The sequence below is a fragment of the Crinia signifera genome, chromosome 2 (genome assembly GCF_055691185.1).
Source record: "Crinia signifera chromosome 2, ASM5569118v1, whole genome shotgun sequence".
Taxonomy (NCBI): domain Eukaryota; kingdom Metazoa; phylum Chordata; class Amphibia; order Anura; family Myobatrachidae; genus Crinia; species Crinia signifera.
In genome coordinates, this window is record NC_139218.1 from 268,383,986 (window position 1) to 268,405,629 (window position 21,644).

Genomic DNA, 21,644 nt, shown 5'->3' on the forward strand with positions numbered 1-21,644 from the left:
TGAAGCTTAGTGCACCTGGCCCTAACTATGTAAATATATTCATGCTCAATTGACCAGGGCAGTTGTAGCAGAGCACACATTTGACAAACTGACTTGGAAAGGTGGCATTCTATAGTGCACAGTGATTCTTTTCAGTAGGACCCATTCTACTACTAATGTTTGGTTACAGAGGTGTCCTATTTGAATGCTTGATTTTATGTCCTTTTTAACAAATTCAACATTGAAAAGGTTCCACATACTGTACGTACATTTAAAATGTGTACTGTGAATCTCCACAACATATGTACAAAATACCCATGTGCTAATTTTTACAAATATACATTTACCAATTTTTGCAATTTAATAAAAGGCAAGAATATATATATATATATATATATATATATATATATATATAATAAAAAGTAAAAGCAATATAGAACTAGGAGAGAATGCGGAGATCCTTAATACTAACTTGTTTTAATGAGAACATAATCCCACCTCCCATGCAGTCTCCACCAGTTAAAACACATCCCATTATCCAAAACACCAATAAGAGTCAAATGTTTCTTAGACATTTTATTCAGGAGGGGGCATGGTTTGCATATGACGTGGCACTGGTCATTTCTATACACTCTTCCCCAATAAAAGGTACTGACCGCTGCTGGAGTCCAGTTACTGCATGATGCGTAAGCTTAAATATATAAACAGAAGTAGTGTTCGGAAAACACTCGGGATATCCCGCTCTCCTAATGTACATGTAACGCTAGGAAATACTGATCAGTTGCTCCTGAAAACATGGTTTAATAAGCAGCTGCTAGGAGAGGAAAATGAAAATGATTAATACTTTCATATTCTCCACGGTACTGTTATTTGCAATCATTAAGGAATTACATCTGAACACAACACTAAAAGAGGGAAAAGAAATGAACTATTGCACTCACATGTAGAAGGCTACACTGCCTCATACTTTGACACTGCACTGTTTCTCATAATAAACATTTACAACACATTTAATAACACACAATAAGTGCAGTGTAATTAGGAATAGGCACCTACTCTTTTTTTCAAACACAATTTCAAAAGTTAAATTAAGTCTTTCTCCATATATCTGTATGTGTGCGGCTCAAAGTTTGGACTGGCCAGTTCCATTGTAATGCCAAGATTCTCAGTGCATCAGGAGAACCCACTTAATTTGCTTGCGTCCGCTTAGTGTCCTGTTAGGTAGTCCTGTGTGGAATCGGAAGCAAATGAATCTGCATCTTCATTATCCGAGTCGTCACTGCTGTCATCTGCTGCTGGCTCCCCAGTTAGTGCAATGCGTGCATAGTCATCTGTGTCTATGGACTTGCAGAAGTGAATAGCATATTTTAATTTCTCTTCTAGAACCTGCTTGCAAGAATATCTTGGAAGCTTCAGCAGAAAGAAACAAGTGTAGGATTCTGGAAGGAAATGATCTGGGGGATTGTATTTATCCAGCACCTGTACAACACAAGGAAAGATTAAAAAAAAAAAAATGAATATCATCTATACATATGCCTGGTGTCCGTGAGTCTCCGAAACACTGCCATCTGCTGGCAGAGAGTGAAACTACATCTTTCTCACACATGCACAAACACAGAAGGTAGCAGACTAGCTTTTAAAGCTTTTGCTTTGAGTATATATATGGGGACCCACTGACAGACTGCTACTAAGATCCGGTCACAGTAACGTATTCAATGTGTATGCCTGAGGGTGGGAAAACCTATTGGTCCCATGCCATTGTCACACTTGGAGCTGTGTTATAACTGTGTTAGTAGCTGGATTTACATTTCTGGAAGCTTGGATTATGATGCTACAATCCTGTACAAAGTTGCTTCACTAAAGAGATTTTTTTTTCATTTCATCTGGTGGTCCAGTGCTGGTTCTTCCTTGTGATTAGGATGGCAATTATATATATATATATATATATACACATATACACACACACATATATATATATATATATATATATATATATATATATAAATATCTATCTATCTACAGATATATAGAGAGAGAAATATAATGTATATAGACACCAAATGGTTGACTTTTTTTGGGCTAAATATTGTAAATTTCATGTTATGTGATCACCATTAATACAAACATGTACCGTCGTGTGCTCGCCTCACTTTCCCGCCAATATTACTATTCCCAATAGATGTCCATGTTGATAGCACATCAAGCGAATGTTGAGAAAACCCCTAAAAGCATGTATTGACCGTATGTGTCTACTATTGTCAAGTCGAACTTTTGTGCCAATACAATCTATCATGCGGATGCTGTTACCTGAATAGCAGCAATAAAGCATTTGATATTGTAGACCATACATTTGCTGATGACTGAGTATAGCCATTCACATTGCACAAGGTATAGCAATATAATGTATATATTATGCTGGTATCTCTCCTCATAGGAGGCAATGTGCGCTACTGGTCTGCGCCACGGTTATACCTTTAACTTCACATGAATGTGGCCATTTCTTTAATGTGAAACATTAACAAACTGCGCTGTTCTGGCTACTGAGCTATTGGGCAACCATAACTGTGTCAGTCACAAGTCTCCTTGTGCAACCAGAATTCTAGACAATTGGGGCAATGCAATACTGCTGCATATGAGCAAATACATTTCCCATCTGATTAGCACTAAAATAACAATATAAAATAAAAGTCCCACAATAGTCCCCTAGCAGGACTCTTTCAGATACAAGTATATAAGTAAATCTACATAAATGCCAATTGCTATGCAAATAAAGCCCACAAAGAAAAGTATCCCAATAAGAACTCCCAGAAGATTCCTTACATACAACGTTAGAACTACTGTACCTGAATTACAAAGTCTCTGCCTCTGAAATCCGCTATCGTTCTGGGAAGTCTCGTCCTTCCCCACACAAAGCGAAGGAATAAGGAACGTTCCGTGTTGGAAAAGGACTCCATCACGTCCCAAAACCACTGAATGAGGGAAGCTGTGGGCTCAATCCCTTTATATGTGGCTACTGATTTCAGCAGGTGAAGAGGAATATCTGGGCTGCCACAGACCTGACAAATACAAAATATATTGGATGACTGAATAACATTCCCTTTTATTTATAGGGAGATAGCAAAATGATATTGGTCAACACAGGTGCTCTTCAAGAGCTATTACTTACATCATGAAGGTTATTTTAAAGAGAACTGATTTTTAAAGTAACACAACATATGCATCAATACTGTATATATTTTGGAAGATTATATGAATAGTTAAACCAAGAGTATACAACAGATGGGTCAGCAACTGCTGTGGAACTACACTTCCCCAGCATGCCCTACATACATTTTTCTACTATGGTATGCTTAAACTGTGGCACTGCATTTTGGGATGTGTGGTTCCACAGCAGCTGGAGGGTCAGACGTTGACTACCTGTTCCCTAAATTACAAAGCATGCTCGGCAGCAAGTGAAAATACATTTCTAGCTTTCAAAGCTTTTGCTTTGAGCAAGATTACCAGTAATTCATATGAATTATGTTGGAGACACTATGATAGGAACCAACCAAAATGAAGCACAATGTGCAATGCTGTCCTTTATGGGCTATGATGCAGAGTCTTAGGGAGTAGCAGTCTTTTAGACTATAAATATCAGCCCGATTGCTCGTTATCTCCTGCTATACTGCTATATGTAGTTTGAATTACCCTACTGCAGTGGATTGGGTGCTTTAAGGAACACAATAAATACATAAAAACTAAAGGAATGATAAATTGGTTAATACCATAGTTTCAAGTTCATAACCAGTGAAGAGAGAAAGAAGGGGTACAGGGACAACTCGGGCCATCCCTTCCCGTACTGCAGCAACCTGCTCATTAAACTCATGCAACCTGGGAAGAGAAAGACAACAAAAAAAATTACAAGAGTGCAAAACTAATCACAGTATACATGAACATTGCATTTACGAAATGGGTATAAAAAAATATCTCTTCACCAGGCGTAATACATTTTCCCCATGGTATCTAAAGCTTTCTTTCTGAAATCTAAAGGATAACAATTCCCAAAGCTGTATTATCCTAGGGAGAATACCTTGCTATAGACTTCTGCTGAGTTTCGGCTCTACTGTCCTCAAAATGGGAACCTTCATTAAAGAGATTGTCCATTTCTCGTTCAAGTGCTACTCTGTACAATTGATGGGCCACTTAAGCATGGGTTTTAGATCCCAATGTAAGTTTCTATGGAAAGGTTTGTATTGCTTCAGTGAGATTACAGTCTTAACCATCAGCTGTATAGGATCCACTAAGTAGCCTCTATCCGGCATCTGCCTAGAGCCAGAAACTAGCACAGTACAGTATCCACCAACTGCATAGAATAAATTAGCACAGGGACTCTATCACCAAACACATATCTCCCCAATGGCTACATTTGTTATTCTGATACTCTAGGTTTCCTCCACATCTTAGATTGTGGTTTATAAATAAAAAAGGATGCCAGTTTTGTCCTTCAGGCAGAGCGCATATGGTCACTCTTTAGGTAGACGATATGTTGCTCCTATCTTACACCTCACTGGCCAAAGTGTGACACAGGTGGGGAACTAATTCGGTGTATCTTTGGGTCTCCGCATTAGCTGAGCTAACTCCTTATCTATCATTTGATGGGTGTATGTTCTAGTATTATAGTGGTTGCGTTACAAACTGGACTGAACATACATTTAAGCTGGCTATGTATCTACAGATTTATCTGCAGATCTGATATGGTTATGGATAAAAGCACATGACAGTTGACCATTTGCTTGGAAATGCTGGAAAACTGACAAACTGTCATTCAGAAATGACCAGATTTTTGTCCCAACCAGCCAGATCTGAAGATAAATCTGTAGGTGTATGGTTACCTTAACAGTTGACATGTAAATAGCTGTTAGAGTAAATGTGGCTAAGGGTGCCCATACACGCACTGATTTTCCTGGTGCGATGTATGCTATGTACGCGTTCCCGCGGCATCTCATCGCACAGTACAAAAAGTATGTACTACACATACTTTTTATGTACTGTGTTTTGATTGCACTGCGATGCGATGCGATGCGATGCTATGCTATCTTAGCACAAAATGTACCATGTAATCGGTACGTGTATGGGCACCTTTAGATGACTGTTTAGCCCTTGTTCTTGTATGTATGTATGTATACTGTATGTGCCAACTGTCTCTTGCATCTCTCTCACTGAGTACTCCATAAGACTGATAGCAGTTTCCTCTCTGGACAGGATGGAATGAAATGCCAGTGCTACATTGGCCAGACTACAGATGTGTCCACATACAGATGGGGCAGGTCCCATCTTGGCAGGGGATGGCGAGAGGCGCGCGCGTCCCCTTCCGACGACGCTTCCATCCGCTCCCCCGGGGTCCCTGCCGCCTGCCCGCACCCCCCCCCCCTAACCCTGTCCGTCTCCCTGAGGCAGAGACGGACAGGGTTTCTGTCACCCCGCCGACGGAGATTGAGACGCGCGTGCGCGTGAGACGCACGCGCGTCAGTCTGATGGATGGATGGCGAGGCTGCTGGCGGATCGCCAACGGGGACGTTCTGGCGATCCGCCAGCCAGGATGAAGCCTGCCCCATCTGTACATCTTGGCTTTTTTTTCTCAATTTGTCACAACATGTAAAACGCGGCTTAGCTGTTGTTCCAAATGTAGATTAAAGAAGCAAATTTTTTCAAAGGTGTGCCCAACTGTGCCATACATGGCACAATAAAACAAAGATATATGTGGACACACCTGTATGTGATCTCAGAGCGTCACAGGGACTGTCACTGCGGATTATTTACATGATTAGTGAGGGGCCCAGGAGCTTTAGTGCCTACAGACTATTGGTGATTGATTTCTCATATTAGAGCTATACATTTGTCAGTAGATTTCCTGTGACCCGCATTTACTATAGACGGTGTAATGCCGTATTTCTATAATTGTCTCACCAGTACAGTAATTATTTTTGTGTGACATTTTAGCTTTAACGGTTTTTCATTATTGTTTAAAATGTAAACCCAAATTTTTGAAATCAGGTGTGAGAACTTATATATACTGTACAGTAAAGAAAGTAAATGTAAATCCAGTAGTAACAGAGTTTGAGGTAAAACTTTTTATTTTATATAAAAGCTTTACTTTATTTTTTGTTTTGTACCAGACAGTGGCACACTTTCAAAGCCACCGTCTAATTCTATATACTCTGCTCATAGAGTATTATACACAAATTGGTGGGGAAAAAATCCAGTAAAGCATCTCATTGCCCTGCACCTTAATGGAGCACATAGGCCACATATAACTACATCAAAAGATTTCCTGCTTTTCACATCAAGCACAGTCAGGGAAATATTCTGATGATGAAAGCCTGTTATAGTCACTCAGGCAGTTCTCTAGCAGAGCTTTTTAATCCTATCATTACTAAGTGGGGGCCCTGTAAAAATAGGATTTATGGTCTTACCTTGATAAATCCCTTTCTTTGAGTCCATAGGGGGCACAGGAGTTCACGCTGGGTATGAGAGGTGAGGTAGCAGAGCGTGCACCAAAGGGTTACAAAAATGTACCCAGCATGCTCCCTGCCTCCCTTCTCCCTCATAACCCGCCCCCTGACCCTGGGTCACCAGTTTCGTTAGCAAGCCCAAGGTAGGAGCAGAGCCAGAGAAGAAGGAAGAGCAAACGCACACCCACATAGCATACAGGCCCTAAAGCCATGGAACTTTCCTACATAGGAAGCCCCGCTACCAGGTGCGTCTGGGAGGGCGTCCTGTGCCCCCTATGGACTCAAAGAAAGGGATTTATCAAGGTAAGACCATAAATCCTATTTTCTTTTTCGTCCACTAGGGGGCACAGGAGTTCACGCTGGGACGTCTTAAAGCTGTCCCCTCACGGGTGGGGGACGCTCCTGGACTGCGGAAAGCACATGTCTACCAAACTGTGCATTAGCCGATGCAAAGGTATCAAATGCATAAAACTTGATAAAGGTCTGGGAAGAGGACCAAGTAGCCGCCTTACAGAGCTGTTCAGCCGAGGCGCCTCGATTAGCGGCCCAGGATGTACCCACAGACCTGGTAGAATGTGCAGTAATCCCCTCCGGGGGAGTAATCAGTGCGGAAAGATACGCTTGGCGAACCACTGATCTGAGCCATCTCGCCAAGGACTGTTTGGAAGCGGGCCAGCCCCTCTTATTGGCCCCATAAAGCACAAACAGTGAACCCGACTTACAAGTTGACTTAGTCCTGCGAAGATAAATCTGCAACGCACGGACTACATCAAGAGAAGCTTCAGCTTCAGAAGAACCTGGAAAAGAAGGCACCACTATTTCCTGGTTAAGGTGAAACTCAGACACCACCTTTGGAAGAAAATCCAGTTTGGTACAAAGAACCGCCCTGTCCGGGTGAAATACCAGAAAAGACGGTTTCCATGATAATGCACTCATGTCAGACCCCCTTCGTGCTGAGGAAATAGCCAACAAGAAGCCACCTTCCAGGATAGCCATTTCAGATCCACCTCCTCCAGAGGCTCAAAAGGAGACGATTGAAGTGCCCGGAAAACCTCTAAAGAGGGACACCTCAACAGCCAGCCCGTCAAAGCCAGGCGACTCAAGTCCGGGTGTCGGAATGGCCCCTGTGAAATTAGGTCTGGACGCAGAGGTAGACTCAGAGGAGAGGCTACCAACAGGTTCCATAGATCCGCGTACCAACCTCGACGGGGCCAATCTGGGGCCACTAGGATCATCATTCCTCCCTCCTTCCTGAATTTCCACAGAAGGCGAAGTAGGAGTTGAAACAGGGGGAATGCGTACACTATCTTGCCGACTTAAAAAGTCTGCTTCAAAATTGAGAACCCCTGGGATGAAGACTGCAGAGATTGCAGAAATCTGCTTCTCTGCCCACCTGAATATCTTGGAGACTTCTTTTATCGCTCCTTTGCTGCATGTCCCGCCCTGCCTGTTGATAAAGGCCACAGGCGTGGTGCTGTCGGACCGGATCTTTACAGGGCACCCTCGGATGAGGGACCCCAACCTCTGAAGAGCCAGAAGGATTGCTCTCAATTCCAGGAGATTGATCGGAAGGCGACTCTTCTGAGCCGTCCAGCAACCCTGAAAAGATTGAGAATTGCAAACCGCTCCCCAGCCCCGTAAGCTGGCATCCGTGGTAAGCAAGACTCAGGTTGGAATCCAAAACGGGCGGCCCTGAGACAAGTTGTCTGTCTTTAACCACCATGTGAGAGACAGGGGAACCTTCGGGGGCAGTGTGATCAATTGACTCCTTAGACGAGTATGATCTCCTGTCCACTGGCTGAGAGTGTAAAGCCGAAGTGGGCGCGAGTGAAACTGTGTATACTCTACCATGTCGAAGACACCACCATACACTTGTGTACTGAGACCCTTCTGTGACCTATAAGGGAATGAATCTTCCTCTGAAGGGAGTGGATCTTATCCTCTGGAAGATATACTCTCTACAACCGAGTGCCCAGCCGAGCTCCCAAGTGAAGTGTCCTTTGGGAAGGAGTAAGAAACGATTTCTTCCAGGTTATACTCCAACCGTGAGATAACAGAAGTGTAATCACGACCTGCAAATGACTCCGTAGTAGGTCTGGGGACTTTCCAAAATCAGTGGGCCGTCCAGGTATGGAATCATCCGAACCCCCAGCCGGTGCAGGTGTGCAGCCCTGACCGCCATCACCTTGGTGAACACCCTGGGAGCCGTAGATAGACCAAAAGGTAGCGCCCTAAACTGGAAGTGTTCGACCCGAAGGGCGAACCTCAAAGTGCTGATGTTCCTGTCGGATGGGGATGTGAAGTATATCTAGCGAGGCCATGAAGTCCCCTGGCTCCAGTGAGAGAATGATCGAACGCAGGGACTCCATGCGAAACTTCGGCACTCGCAGAAAAATAGTGAGCGACTTCAGATTCAGGATAGGACGGTGAGAACCATCCAGTTTGTGAATCAAGAATAGGGTGGAGAAGAACCCCTGACCCCTCTGCTCCTGAGGAACTGGAACAATGACGTTCGAGTCCAAAAGAGAGCAGATGGAAAGCTGTAGCACTTGTCGTTTCGCTGGGTCCTTTGGAAGACCCGTGCAAAAATAACACTGAGGAGGGGGGAACCGGAATGTCAGGGCATAGCCCCTGGAGACCACCTCCCTGTCCTGTTTAGCCACTGGACGTCTGGTAGCCCAGGGCTGCTTGGTGCAGGGCTTGGCTCCCCTAGTGGATGAGGAAAATCTAGAGGAAGGACTAGTGCCGTCGGACAAACCTCTCTCCACCTTGCCCGCCCACTCAGACACTGCCTTGGCCACCCATGACGCGGCAAGCGTGGTACACCTAATGGCCCCTGCCTGTGAAAAAGCAGTCCTGAGGAAATTCTCAGAGGGGTCCTTCAAAGATGAAGAATCCGAAATGGGCAGTACTGAAGCGCGAGCTAATCGCGCAACATGATCATCCGCCAGGGGAGGATTTTCCCACTTAGCCCTCTCTGTGGGAGGAACAGGTTAAAAAGTAGTAAGTCGCTTGGAAAGCTGGAACCTTATAAACGGTTGAGACCACGCAGTCTCCAATAAATCCTCCATGAGGGCCGAAGGCGGGAGCTGGGCCGATACTTTAAGACGCTTAAAAAGCAGGTCTTTACTTTTAGGGGCAGGAGCCTCATCCTCCCTCTGGAGGACTGCCTTAACCTCCTGCATCAGAGACTCTACCTCCGCTGAGGACAAAGTGTCATCGGCCCCTGCGGATTCCGCCACTGAAGAGTAAGAACTCCCCTCTGAGCTGGAATCCGAATCGGAACGCGGAGAACCCGCATCGGGACTCTGCTGCCTACACTGCCTCCTGGAATCCCTGCCCGCCCGAGTAGCCGTCAACCCCTGCACAGAATGTGCAAAGGATTGCCACCAAGGGGGCTCTACATAAGCAGGAGCTGCCCCAACACTGGTGCTGGCCACTGCCACAGGGGGCATGGGCACAGGGGGCAGGGACGCAGGAGGTAAGAAGTTGACAAGCGGTCAATATGTCAATACCTAAGTCAAGGTCGAAGCCCAGGCCGGTTCCTGCTGTGAAGGCGGCAGAAGATCTGCTTCAAGGGCCAAACACCTGGAACAGATATCCTCCTCCTGCCGAGAGAGTATGTCCACACATACCCTACAGGTACGCTGCATCGGAGATGGAGTCTCCTTGCCAGGTTTCGCCTTAGGCATACTGTCCATGATAAACCAGCAGTTACAACACTGACACCCAAGCAACACACTTGCAGCCTTACCCACAAAGCTTTAGCAAAGCCATTTGGTATGGGCAGATAAACTCAACAATTCAGCAAGCTGAAAAGGAGACACCGTATATGCAAAGCCAATACTATGAATGGTGACAGTGTTTCAAACTTTCATCTCTTCCAATGATATTGAAAGGAAGACAGCATCAGAGCCCAACAATCCAGCCAGCCGCAGGAGAGGATAAATACCACAAACACCAGGCTCCAGAAGCAGGGTGTGGGGGAGAATCCCAGCAGCCTCCATCTCTAAACCCAGCAAGTGCCAGAATGGCTGCTGATTAGGACCTTAATGAGGAGCTGGGACAAAAATATTTTTTTTTTGGGGATTGTGGGAGGAAACCGGAGTACCTGGAGGAAACCCACTCAAGTACGGGGAGAATATACAAACTCCGCACAGTTAGGGCCATGGTGGGAATCGAACCCAGGACCTCAGTGCTGTGAGGCAGTAATGCTAACCATTACACCCTCCGTACTCCTACAGCACCTGGTGTTCCTATGTGGTCACCCACTCAAGTACTAACCAGGCCCAATATACAGCATTAGCTGTAGATCCCAGGCTGTCTTCAAGCTTCCAATGATATTGGAAAGAAGACATCAGCAGAGCTCAACAATCCAGCCAGCAGCAGGAGAGGAGAAATACTACACACACACCAGGCTCCAGGAGCAGGGTGTGGGGGAGAATCCCAGCAGCCTCCGTCTCTAAACCCAGCAAGTGCCAGAATGGCTGCTGATTAGGACCTTAATGAGGAGCTGGGACACCTGGGGCAATCCTACATCACCTGGTGTTCCTATGTGGTCACCCACTCAAGTACTAACCAGGCCCAATATACAGCATTAGCTGTAGATCCCAGGCTGTCTTCAAGCTTCCAATGATATTGGAAAGAAGACATCAGCAGAGCTCAACAATCCAGCCAGCAGCAGGAGAGAAGAAATACTACACACACACCAGGCTTCCAGGAGCAGGGTGTGGGGGAGAATCCCAGCAGCCTCCGTCTCTAAACCCAGCAAGTGCCAGAATGGCTGCTGATTAGGACCTTAACGAGGAGCTGGGACACCTGGGGCAATCAGAGAGCAAGCCTCAGCACTTCCCCAGGGGTGGGGGAGGGACTAACCTACAGCACCTGGTGTTCCTATGTGGTCTCCCACTCAAGTACTAACCAGGCCCAATATACAACATTTCCAATGTGTATGGCTGTAGGTTCCCAGGCTGTCTAACCTCCCCCTCAGGCATCAACCCCCGGGACATAGCCTGACTAATTGTCCCTGGTGATCTAGTGGAAAGGTGGAGCAGTCCAGACCCCCACTGCCTGCCCCCCCGCTGACTCCCATACAAACGGGGGGGGGGGATCGCTGCTAGACACGGCTCCCTGCAAGCAGGGAACCGCCGCTTACCTGCCCGGGGACGGAGTGCAGCATGCGGGAGCCTCCGAGAGAGGGTCCCGCAACGGAAGTCCCCAGCCCAGTCGCCAGCGCTGCCGTTGCCGCCGAGTGATGGAGCTGCGCTGCCGGTGATTCACTAAAAGAGCACCCGCCGCAGCAGCTCTAACCCATGGCTGTTCTAACAGCAGCGATAATGGTGCTGCTCTCTCCTTGGCACCAAAGAAAAAACTGGTGACCCAGGGTCAGGGGGCGGGTTATGAGGGAGAAGGGAGGCAGGGAGCATGCTGGGTACATTTTTGTAACCCTGTGGTGCACGCTCTGCTACCTCACCTCTCATACCCAGCGTGAACTCCTGTGCCCCCTAGTGGACGAAAAAGAAACAAGAACCTTCAATGAACCACAGACACCAAGGATCTTCTGACGCTCTAGCAGCTTAAGGATTCTACTGCACACACACACACACACACACACACACCGCCACTTTCCATGCTGGAGAGACTACAGTGACACCGGATAGTAATATACCCAGCCCGAATCCTATTCCTCCAAGGGGTGGATGGTTATATATGATATACTGTAGGCCACACTCTATTGTTCTCCTCTGACAATGATTAGCTGTAATAGCAATCTAGCCCACCCAATCAGGAGGGGTTTCAAGCTGACAACAATCACTTGCTTCAGACTGTCAAATGCCGACTGCAGTTTTAATTACAGCCAAGATAAAACAATGGGCTGTACTAGCAATATAAAACCACCAATAAAGAAGAGATAAAGCCAACAGTATAAATGATATCATTACAGCTGTGCAACCATAGCACCTGCATACACTTTGCTTTTGTAAATACATACTATTTTATTACACAAGTGATATGACACACACCTGTAGCCGATTGCAAGTCTCACATACTCTGCACGGTTGTCGAGTGTTATGTGCGTGTGCTTAGAGCTCAGCTGGATGTCTTGACCGCTTGCACTGGGCACAGTAAAAGGAAGAATCATCGCTTCAAACTCCTCTGACGTGGCCTCATTATCCCGTATATACATGAGCCCAGGAATAAAGTCTTTATCCACCTTAAAATATAAAAAAAATATATTAATAAAACAATGCCCCATTTCCACCACTCCTTACTACAATAAGGGATACCATTATAGACAATTAAAATTCACTAATGCTATCAAATGATAATATCACTGAAACTTGTAGCAGCCCTATGGCAGGTGCAGGATCTATGTGAGTGTATGGCTGCCTATGCGAGCGGTTCTGAGCCTTTGCATGAAAACAGGTTTCAGCAACACACCTGCCACACTCACATCTAAGTGCTTCTATTTAGTCAGAAATGTCCCTTACATTTCTTATACCATGCATATAAAGCTCTAGTGTGATTCTATACTAACCAAACTAGTGTGTAAGCACTAGGGGGAAAAAACATTGACCACTTGCGTGAATATGGGCATAGCATGCAAATGCCAATTGGGCCATATCATTAACTTTCCCAATTTGCCTTTGGCTGGTTATTATAATCCTGCATTATGTACAGACATTTCAGCACTATTAAGCTGGTCCATTCTCTCACATATTCTCTTATTCCTCTATAAAAAGAGAAGCATTGGGTTAATGTGCAAAGGAGTGGGGTCCTCGGCTAATATTCACATATTAGGAGTTAAATCATGCTTACTTCACTGAGATCAGCAATTGTCAAACTCATTCCCGCCAATTGCTTCCACACTGGTTCAGCCAGATTAAGGCTTAGAGGGCTCCCAGTTCGAATTGCAATTCCAAGAAGCACACCTAGAGAATAAAGAGAACACAAATCACTTAATAGTTTGTGAGTCACTAGTTACTTACTCGCACAGCCTGCTTCTCCATACCACAGCAGTGTAAGCTATTAATCATGTGAGGCAGTTAGGGAAGAAAGTCCACAAATCACTTGTGTATCTTCCAGTACAAGGACAGTTAGAGATCTAGCATGTGCTGTAAGCATGTGTGGTAAGAGATATATAGACTACACATACTGAAGATTATATGCATTAGACCTAGGACAGAACTAGATACATGAATTATGCGAATCACAGTGCATTTATATGCTGTAGATCAGGGGTCTTCAACCCATGGCCCGCGGGCCACAAGTGGCCCACTGAGTTGTTTTGAGTGGCCCTCCACCTGCCGCCTCTCATTGCTGTGTAAAAAAATAAAAAACCTTCTGCGCTAGTCCCCTTTGCATGTGGGACGCGGCAGAGGTGGATGTGCAGTGGCTGGGGTGGTCGGGACTGTGCGCGGACATGCGCATTGTGTATTTCCTGATACCGTGCACCTGTCCCCCCCTGCGCCCTTTCAGAGCGCAGTGACAGCTGCCGCCAGTCCTCTGAAGCTGTTGTTTCCTGAGACCTCTGCCAGGGACATGGAGCATCTTGTGACATTGCAGAAGATTCAGGCAAGTTTCTTAGGGAAGGGGGAAGCTGGCTAAATGCAGTGCTAACTTCGGGGGGCTGGCTGCAACGCGGTGCTGAGTATGGGGGGTGGGCTGGCTACAATGCTTTGCTGACTATGGGGGGGGGGGCGTGAGCTGGCTGCAATGTTGTGCTGAACATGGGGGGGTGAATGGGCTGCAATGCGGTGCTGACTATGGGAGGGCTGGCAGGCTGTGCAATGTGGTGCTGACTATGGGGGGCAATACTGGGGCACTTTGTGAGGGACACTACTGGTGGCATTTTGTGAGGGACACTACCGGTGGCATTTTGTGAGGGACACTACTGGTGGCATTTTGTGAGGGACACTACTGGTGGCATTTTATAAGAGGCACTGCTGGGGGCATAATATGTATAAGCAGGAGTATTGGGAGCATTATAGTGCAAGGTTCAATGGGCATTATGGTGTGTGGCACAATGTGTAATGGACATTACAGATAAACCGTGTATATTAATTTAAGTAGCCTGTCATTGTTTGGGCTTGATTTGTGAGGCGAGCTAGGTCACTGTGTGGACCTTAATGTTTATATATCACTGTGTGGCCTTTAGCCAGCCAACTTAAGCGTGGAAGGACAACAACTATTCCTGCTGTAACCAATGTCTGGTCATGCAGGTTGCAAAAGTGAGATGTCAGGTAATGGTTTTCCTGCTAGTTCACACTCTTATAATTAGACCACGCCCCTTAGAATTAGGCCACACCCATTTTTGGGAGCACGTCTACACCGCGTGCAATTTCATCAATATAATATTATGTATGGGGGGCTGCATTTTTTTCTGTTCGCACTGGGACCCTAATTGTCTAGAAATAGCCCTGGTGCTGACTATATATTGGGGATGGGGTTTATGTGTATGGGCAGCTGTGCCAACTATGTATGCAGGGGCTGTGATATCTATAAAGGGCTGTGCTTTATGGGGGCTGCGATGTCTATCTATGAAGGACTGTGCTAATTACCACAGTAGAGATTAGTGGCCCTCGGGCTTCATTGAATTTTTTAATGTGGCCCACACTGTCGTAAAGGTTGAAGACCGATGCTGTAGATCTTAAAGAGTGTGAAAGGATTAGCACAGGCAGCATTTCTACATTATGTAAAATGCACATGGTATGTAGGATCTACATAACAGACAGAACTGGTACAAGTATATGTAGTTATTGGCTGGTGGTGCGTGCAGCATGCGGGAAATGCAACTGAATATACGGGGGGGGGGGGGTTAATGGAGGTTGCAGAGAAGCAAACAAAAAGACATTCACTTTTATTGGGCGCACACTTTTTGTAATCAATGATGTTATGTAATGTTGAATCATTAAAAAATGTACTTTCATTTAGACCCCTTAAAATATAAGGCATCAAACACAGAGGTGTATTCAATGCCACGGCGAGGGGGGTTTGTAAGGCGAGGCTGGCTTATTTTCGGCAAGGAAAAGCCATCCTTGCCATCCAGCCCCTTTGCTGTATCCAATGTTTGCCCGGAATCCTCACTGGATCCCCTTAAACGGCGAGGTCCGCTGCATTTTGTGGCGAGCGCCTCTGTTTTAATAGATACACTCGCCGTTTCCACCTTGCCGAGAAGAACCAGTGAGGTGGAAACGGCGAGTGAAGTGAAGCCTGTTGAATACTCTGACGGCGAGCTATCTGCACTGCTCGCCGTCAGAGCATTGAATACTGCCCACAGTAAGACATTAACACAGAGAGCAAATAACATGCAATACAAGTGGTAACTAATTGCTTGGCGCATAAATCAAATATTGGTACAATGTTTTTAAAGTCTTAATCAAATATACACACAATATATGTGTGCCACATCACCACAATTAATGTAGGGACTCGTTTGACAACGTATTGCTTAACACACACAGAGTTGGTAAAGCTGCCAAGGAGCAGTATTTTTGGTAACGGTAGAAAAGATATACCAAAAAACTGTAGATATATTATTGGATTTTACATATACTGTATGCCACCAAACCTGCAGTATTCACTACTAGTGTCTGCAATGCAGCATTTTATATATCTTCTGGCAGTAGCACAAGTCCCCTTCTCGAGTGTGAGCATTTATATGTATATTGTGTTCTGCAGACCTGGGACGTGTTCAATTACAAGCACAGTCTTTAAACGTTTCACTAGATTCTGTAAATTAGATTACTGCATTACAGCACTGTAGACATACCCAGAGAAACAAAAGAAACCATTCCCAGACATATCCATAACACAGTGTCTCATTTTATATCAGTTCAATATTAAATACAGAAGTGTCCACAAGTCATGTTCCACATAACGTGTGAGTGCTTTGTGACTTTGTAATGTTAAGTGTCTTTCCGTGCAACTTTTCCATTAAAATGCATTTTATTCACAAAGTGATGCCTATAAGATGCGCAGGCAGACACTGCAGATTAAAATAATACTGTATGCAGCATTTCTATATTCTGCGACCCCAGTTGTATCTGCATATGTAACAGTGTTTTCTAGGAAAATACTACAGGTTGTGTCTTCCTTATCCGTGTATTCCAAAAACTGTAATATTTAGAAAACTGTGGTTTTTCAGAATATTTCATTTCCCACCCCTTTTTACATACTTACCTCGTCCCCGATGTCCACGGCAGCCTCCGGGATCCTCTTCAGCAGAATCTTCACTCTCAGGGGTGCATCACGTGAGTGCGCGGTCGTGCAATGCACCCCTGGGAATGGAGATGCCGCTGAAGAGGATCCTGAAGGCCACCGTGGACGTCGGGGAACTATCGGAGCACCACCAGGGGACCAAGTAAGTATGGGAGAGAATTTTTTTTCCCAAAAACTGAATTTCGGATAAGGGATACTCAACCTGTACAACAGAATTTCTTATGCAGATACAGTCACATTTGCACACAGAATATAGAATGCTGTATACAGTATCATTTTAATCAGCAGTGTCTGCTTGTGCTCCATTTATAATATGCATTGTAATAGAAAAGTTTCTAGGAAAGAGAGCATGATGTGACTAAAAAGTATGTGTACACATACATCTGTCTGCATGGGTGCCCGACAATCAGGATTCCGACAGTCATTACACCGACGCCAGAATACCGACGGTTAAAACGCCAACACTTGGGGTCCCGACGGCCACCAGCTATTTTCCCTCATGGGGGTCCACGACCCCCATAGAGGGAGAATAGAATAGGTGGTGAGCGTAGCGAGCCACTGTGCCCACAGTCGGGATCCAGACGTTGGGCTAATGACTGTCGGGATCCTATATCACACCCTGTCTGCACAGCTAGCTGTGTCAAGACAAAAACAAGGTTAACAGGATTGTAAAGCGACTGCAAGTTATGTATGTATAGTACTAAAATCAGATTGGATAATTTTCTCCAAAGCATGACTGTCTATTGAAAACCTAGATAAATAGAGAACTTGGCACTTTCTTAAGGATATAATAATGCATTTCAGAACATCAAAAACTTTGTTTCTATGGGCTTTACAAAATGCCATATACTGTATGCCCCAGCTCTCTGTGATCATTTGTCTTCTTTTATTGTTCTGTGATGTCAAGTTTGCAGAGTCAAAAGGATAGCTATGCTGCTCATTTATATAATAAGAGTGAGCATGTGAAAGAGCTAATGAAATAAGGCGCAGATGTATTAAGCATTAACAAGAGATAAATGCAAGTGTGATAAGGAGAGATAAACATCCAGCCAGTCACCTCCTGCCATGTTACAGGCTGTGTTTGAAAAAAGTCAGTAAGGAGCTGATTGGCTGGATGTTGATCTCTCTTATTACACTTGAATTTATCTCTTGTTAAGGCTAAATACATCTGCCCCATTGTTTGGTGTTTCATGACTATTCAAGCAACCAACACACTCAAAATACACAAAATAAATCAGTAGTTAGGCAAGTAAAACAAAAAAAATATTGGTGTTATATTCTAGATTAAAGTTTTTAAATGCATCAATGAAATATGGGACTAATGCCAGAACATCTTGTTTAATTACTGTCCAAAATATGTGAACAACCAGCATTCAAAACAAAAACGTTTGTAGAACACAAAAAACACCAACGTGTCACGGAATTATGTGATGTCATCAGGCATTTAATTATGCTAGCAAGGCATGGCCTCTTCATTAGATAGCTGAGTCCGCTACAGAGACTTGCTTAACTAATGCATTTCATGGCAATTGTTGAGCTCCAAACACTATGCTCTTTCAGGTTATGTCCATGAACATGGCGATTTTCAGCCAATTATGTCTAAAATGCACAAACAACTCAGAGTGTATGGCCACCTTTATAAAGGAGAAACTTGAGACTGTAACCAGGGCTCCCTACAGCAATCACAAGTAATTAGAAAAAAATTAAATAAATGTAAAGCTGGGTACATAGTAGATAATACAGTATGTTGTCCAATCCCATGGCTCAGCGACATATTGAGTACATTGTCTAGCGTGTACCCATCATATGCACACTCTAGCGGAACACAAGCAATATTCTGTCGCCCCTGGCATGGCAGGTCCCGGCAGTGGTGATGTCAGGCTGAGCACACATTGGGGTATATTTAATGCAGTTTAGACGGGCTACTCTAGGACGGCGAGCAGTGCATATTGCTCGCTGTCAAAGCCCGGCCTCCGTATTTAACCCACCCCCTTCACCTTTCTAAAAAGTGAGGTGGAAATGGCGAATGCGGCTGTATAAACTGTGAGGCTCACAGCTATATGCAGTGGGCTTGCTGCATTTGCGGTGAACATCACTGTTCCAGGGATTCCTGATTTCCCCAGAACATGGACTACAGCGAGCGGGTTGGACAGTGAGGACTGCTTGTTTTCGTCGATCCTTGCCAAAAACAAGCCATCCTCGCCATACAAACCCCCTCGCCGGCTGCATTGAATATACCCCTTAGTCTAACGTGCATTCAGCTTAAAGGTTGAGTCTGTACATAGAAATTTTCTCTGAGAAATATACTTCTAGGTACGGTTTATGAACTATGGAAAGGAATTTATTTTCCCTGAATTTATCAGTTTGTTCCGTAACAATGCAAGAACTACTGAATGAATTTGGATGGAGTTTCCACTATTGCACAGCTTAGTGACCTACAAACAAACTGAGGTATGTATTAAATTGATGTGACATCAAGGAAAGGTGCAAAAAAAAACCCCACACATTGTAACAAAGACACCCCAAAGTTAGCAGAGTTGATGCACGGGACTTAGCAGCTTACTTACTCCAAGCATCTCACGCTGCATTGCAGATTGGGGCTGGATGTAAGAGGGTGCATCTGTAGTTGTGCATGTAGATTTACAGACTTAAATTGTGAGACTAAATGAAACCCAATATAAGAAAATTAGCTTAAAACAACAAACAATATAAAGACAGCACTACAGGCTCAAGGAATGTTAACATATAAACTCACCTAGAAATCTAAACATGTTCATGTGGAGTGTGGTCTTAGCTGCTGGATTTAACAGGAAGCAGTCTCTATTGGCCCCAGACTCATCTCTGCCATTTGGTGTTACAATGAGAAGTGGGGTCAGTCCATTTTGAAGCTCTTCACACATTTCTGCAATGGATTCACTGTAGCCACCTCCACAGTCATCCACGGACTCACCTAACATTACAAAACCAATTGTTTATACAGTAGATGGTCCAAAGACATTGAAAACAATGGACAACTGAAGCCATTCCAATAAGTACTTTCCCCATACAATCAATATTTTACAATATTTGAAATGTCAAATCTATTAACAAAAAAGCCTTAGTCAGATGTACGCTAATGCATTCATAGCTGTTATCCCATAATGCTGTAGCCTCCTGGAAATGGGTTCAGACGCCTATCTGTGGTCCCGTATCTCTCAGCATCTGCATACAAGCTGTGATTTTACCGGCATTTCCTAAACCACTCCCCACGGACTCTTATGGTCAATACCTTTGCAAAGAATTCCTCACTAAGGTAACTTGGTGTATGTGCAGTGCATCAGCAAGGCGTACATTTTTCAAGCAGGCCCAAAATAAAAGGAAAAGTTGAACTTTATTAAAAAAATTAAAAAAAATAATAAAATATTTTTTATCAAATTTTTGTTGGTTACAAAAATGAAAACTATTTACGCGTGGAGGTGGAGCTGAAAAACACTACATTAGTAGACACATGACAATTTTAATTGTATATTGTAAGGCTTGTTACCTTCTTATCCAGGTAAAAACCAACAATTTCTATACTGGTCTGGGCTGCAGAGTATTACACTTCATGTGCTGGGCTGATTTTTTAAATTGCTTAGGTAACCCCATTCAGAACACTACTGCAGACTATCGCAGCTGTTTGTACTGATATTATACTAGGTCATTTTGTAAAACAAGGTTTTGAGATCATAGTAGTGATTCCATTGCAGGGGTCAAACTTTTATATCTTTGCTATGTTAAGAACTTTGAACTATTGGTATAGTGTTACTGACCTTTATTTGTTAGATTTGATTAACAAAGTTTCCCGGAGGTGGAGGTTTACTACTGGGTGGGGTAGTGGTTTTGACGCTAGTGTGTCTAGTACTGTATATGAAGTGTCTAGTTATAATGGGTCATTTTAAAATCAATAGCCGCATTATACCAGCGTAAAACCAAAGGAAAACCCAAGGCAACAAAAAATCACATTACTATAAAATGACTGCATTACAAGCACTGAACTAAGGACCATTATGTGGCCTCTCCTCACCTTTACCAGGCACACCATCCTTACATTTGAGAATACCAGGATTGGTCTCAGACCTACCCCGCATGGTGAGCAGGGAAATGTGTGGGGAAAGCACCAGTGCCATCCTATGTAGCAAAACTTCTAGTGTACTTGAATGTGCTCCCCAATTTCTTACACCAACAGTTCTGCTTCTATGAGACCAGAAAATTTATGACTAAATAGCGATTCCCAAATTATCCCCCTTTCATGGTCCCCTGCAAACGTGTTGTTATCATCCCACCCAACAGTGTCCTAACAGTGTGCTATTGCTGTAATGAATACCCCTACAGGTTGCACACCCTGCCACCAGTGACCTACGCAGTGCACCACAGCTGGTTGCCTTGGATGGTTCCTCTGTGGGCAGGATGTACTTCACGTGGACGTTTACATACACTGTATATACTATATAATATCTGCATTAGGTCCTTACATGGCTCACCTCCCACAGTGTAACCTTTGTAGCTGCATCATCTGGTACACGTGGAAATAGTATGAAAAATGCATGGACCTGACTGACTTATTAGGACCCTACTCTACACAGCAATCACTTAATTTTGTGTAATTTCTTCTAGAGGTAAACTATTCCACCCAGGGTAATCCTACGCAGTGCGCCTAAAATGGCTGCCTCGCCTGGTACCTTATTATGGTGGAATACACAACTCATGGAAGTTATTATCCAAAATGCCTGCACCAACACTACACTGTGTCTGTTGTGCTCTCAAGTCTTTAGTTTATGTCTGTGTGTATTATTGAATACTACCCAAATCCTATGTATTATATGCATTGTTTTGATGTCTGTAAAGAGCATGAGTCCTGTTGGAGAAAGCGCACTACTGTACATAAATAAAATAATATTAAAGTGCAATTTCTTGCTTTTAGAAAACTCTAAA

The 21,644-nt window shown here is 44.3% G+C and overlaps 1 protein-coding gene across 5 annotated transcripts in view; it reads right to left on the reverse strand.

Annotated features, from left to right (window-relative positions):
* Positions 1-540: 540 nt before the first annotated feature.
* HERC2 (HECT and RLD domain containing E3 ubiquitin protein ligase 2) overlaps positions 541-21,644 on the reverse strand; it is a 212,299-nt gene continuing 191,195 nt past the window's right edge. For all 5 annotated transcript variants that reach the window (XM_083168587.1, XM_083168588.1, XM_083168589.1 and 2 more), the window contains 6 exons: positions 19,447-19,641; positions 13,290-13,402; positions 12,494-12,684; positions 3,744-3,849; positions 2,823-3,035; positions 541-1,458 (listed from right to left, as the gene is read on the reverse strand). In XM_083168587.1, coding sequence (XP_083024713.1) covers positions 1,186-1,458; positions 2,823-3,035; positions 3,744-3,849; positions 12,494-12,684; positions 13,290-13,402; positions 19,447-19,641 — 1,091 coding nt within the window. In that variant the 3' untranslated portion in view covers positions 541-1,185. The remainder of the gene's footprint in view (positions 1,459-2,822; positions 3,036-3,743; positions 3,850-12,493; positions 12,685-13,289; positions 13,403-19,446; positions 19,642-21,644) is intronic.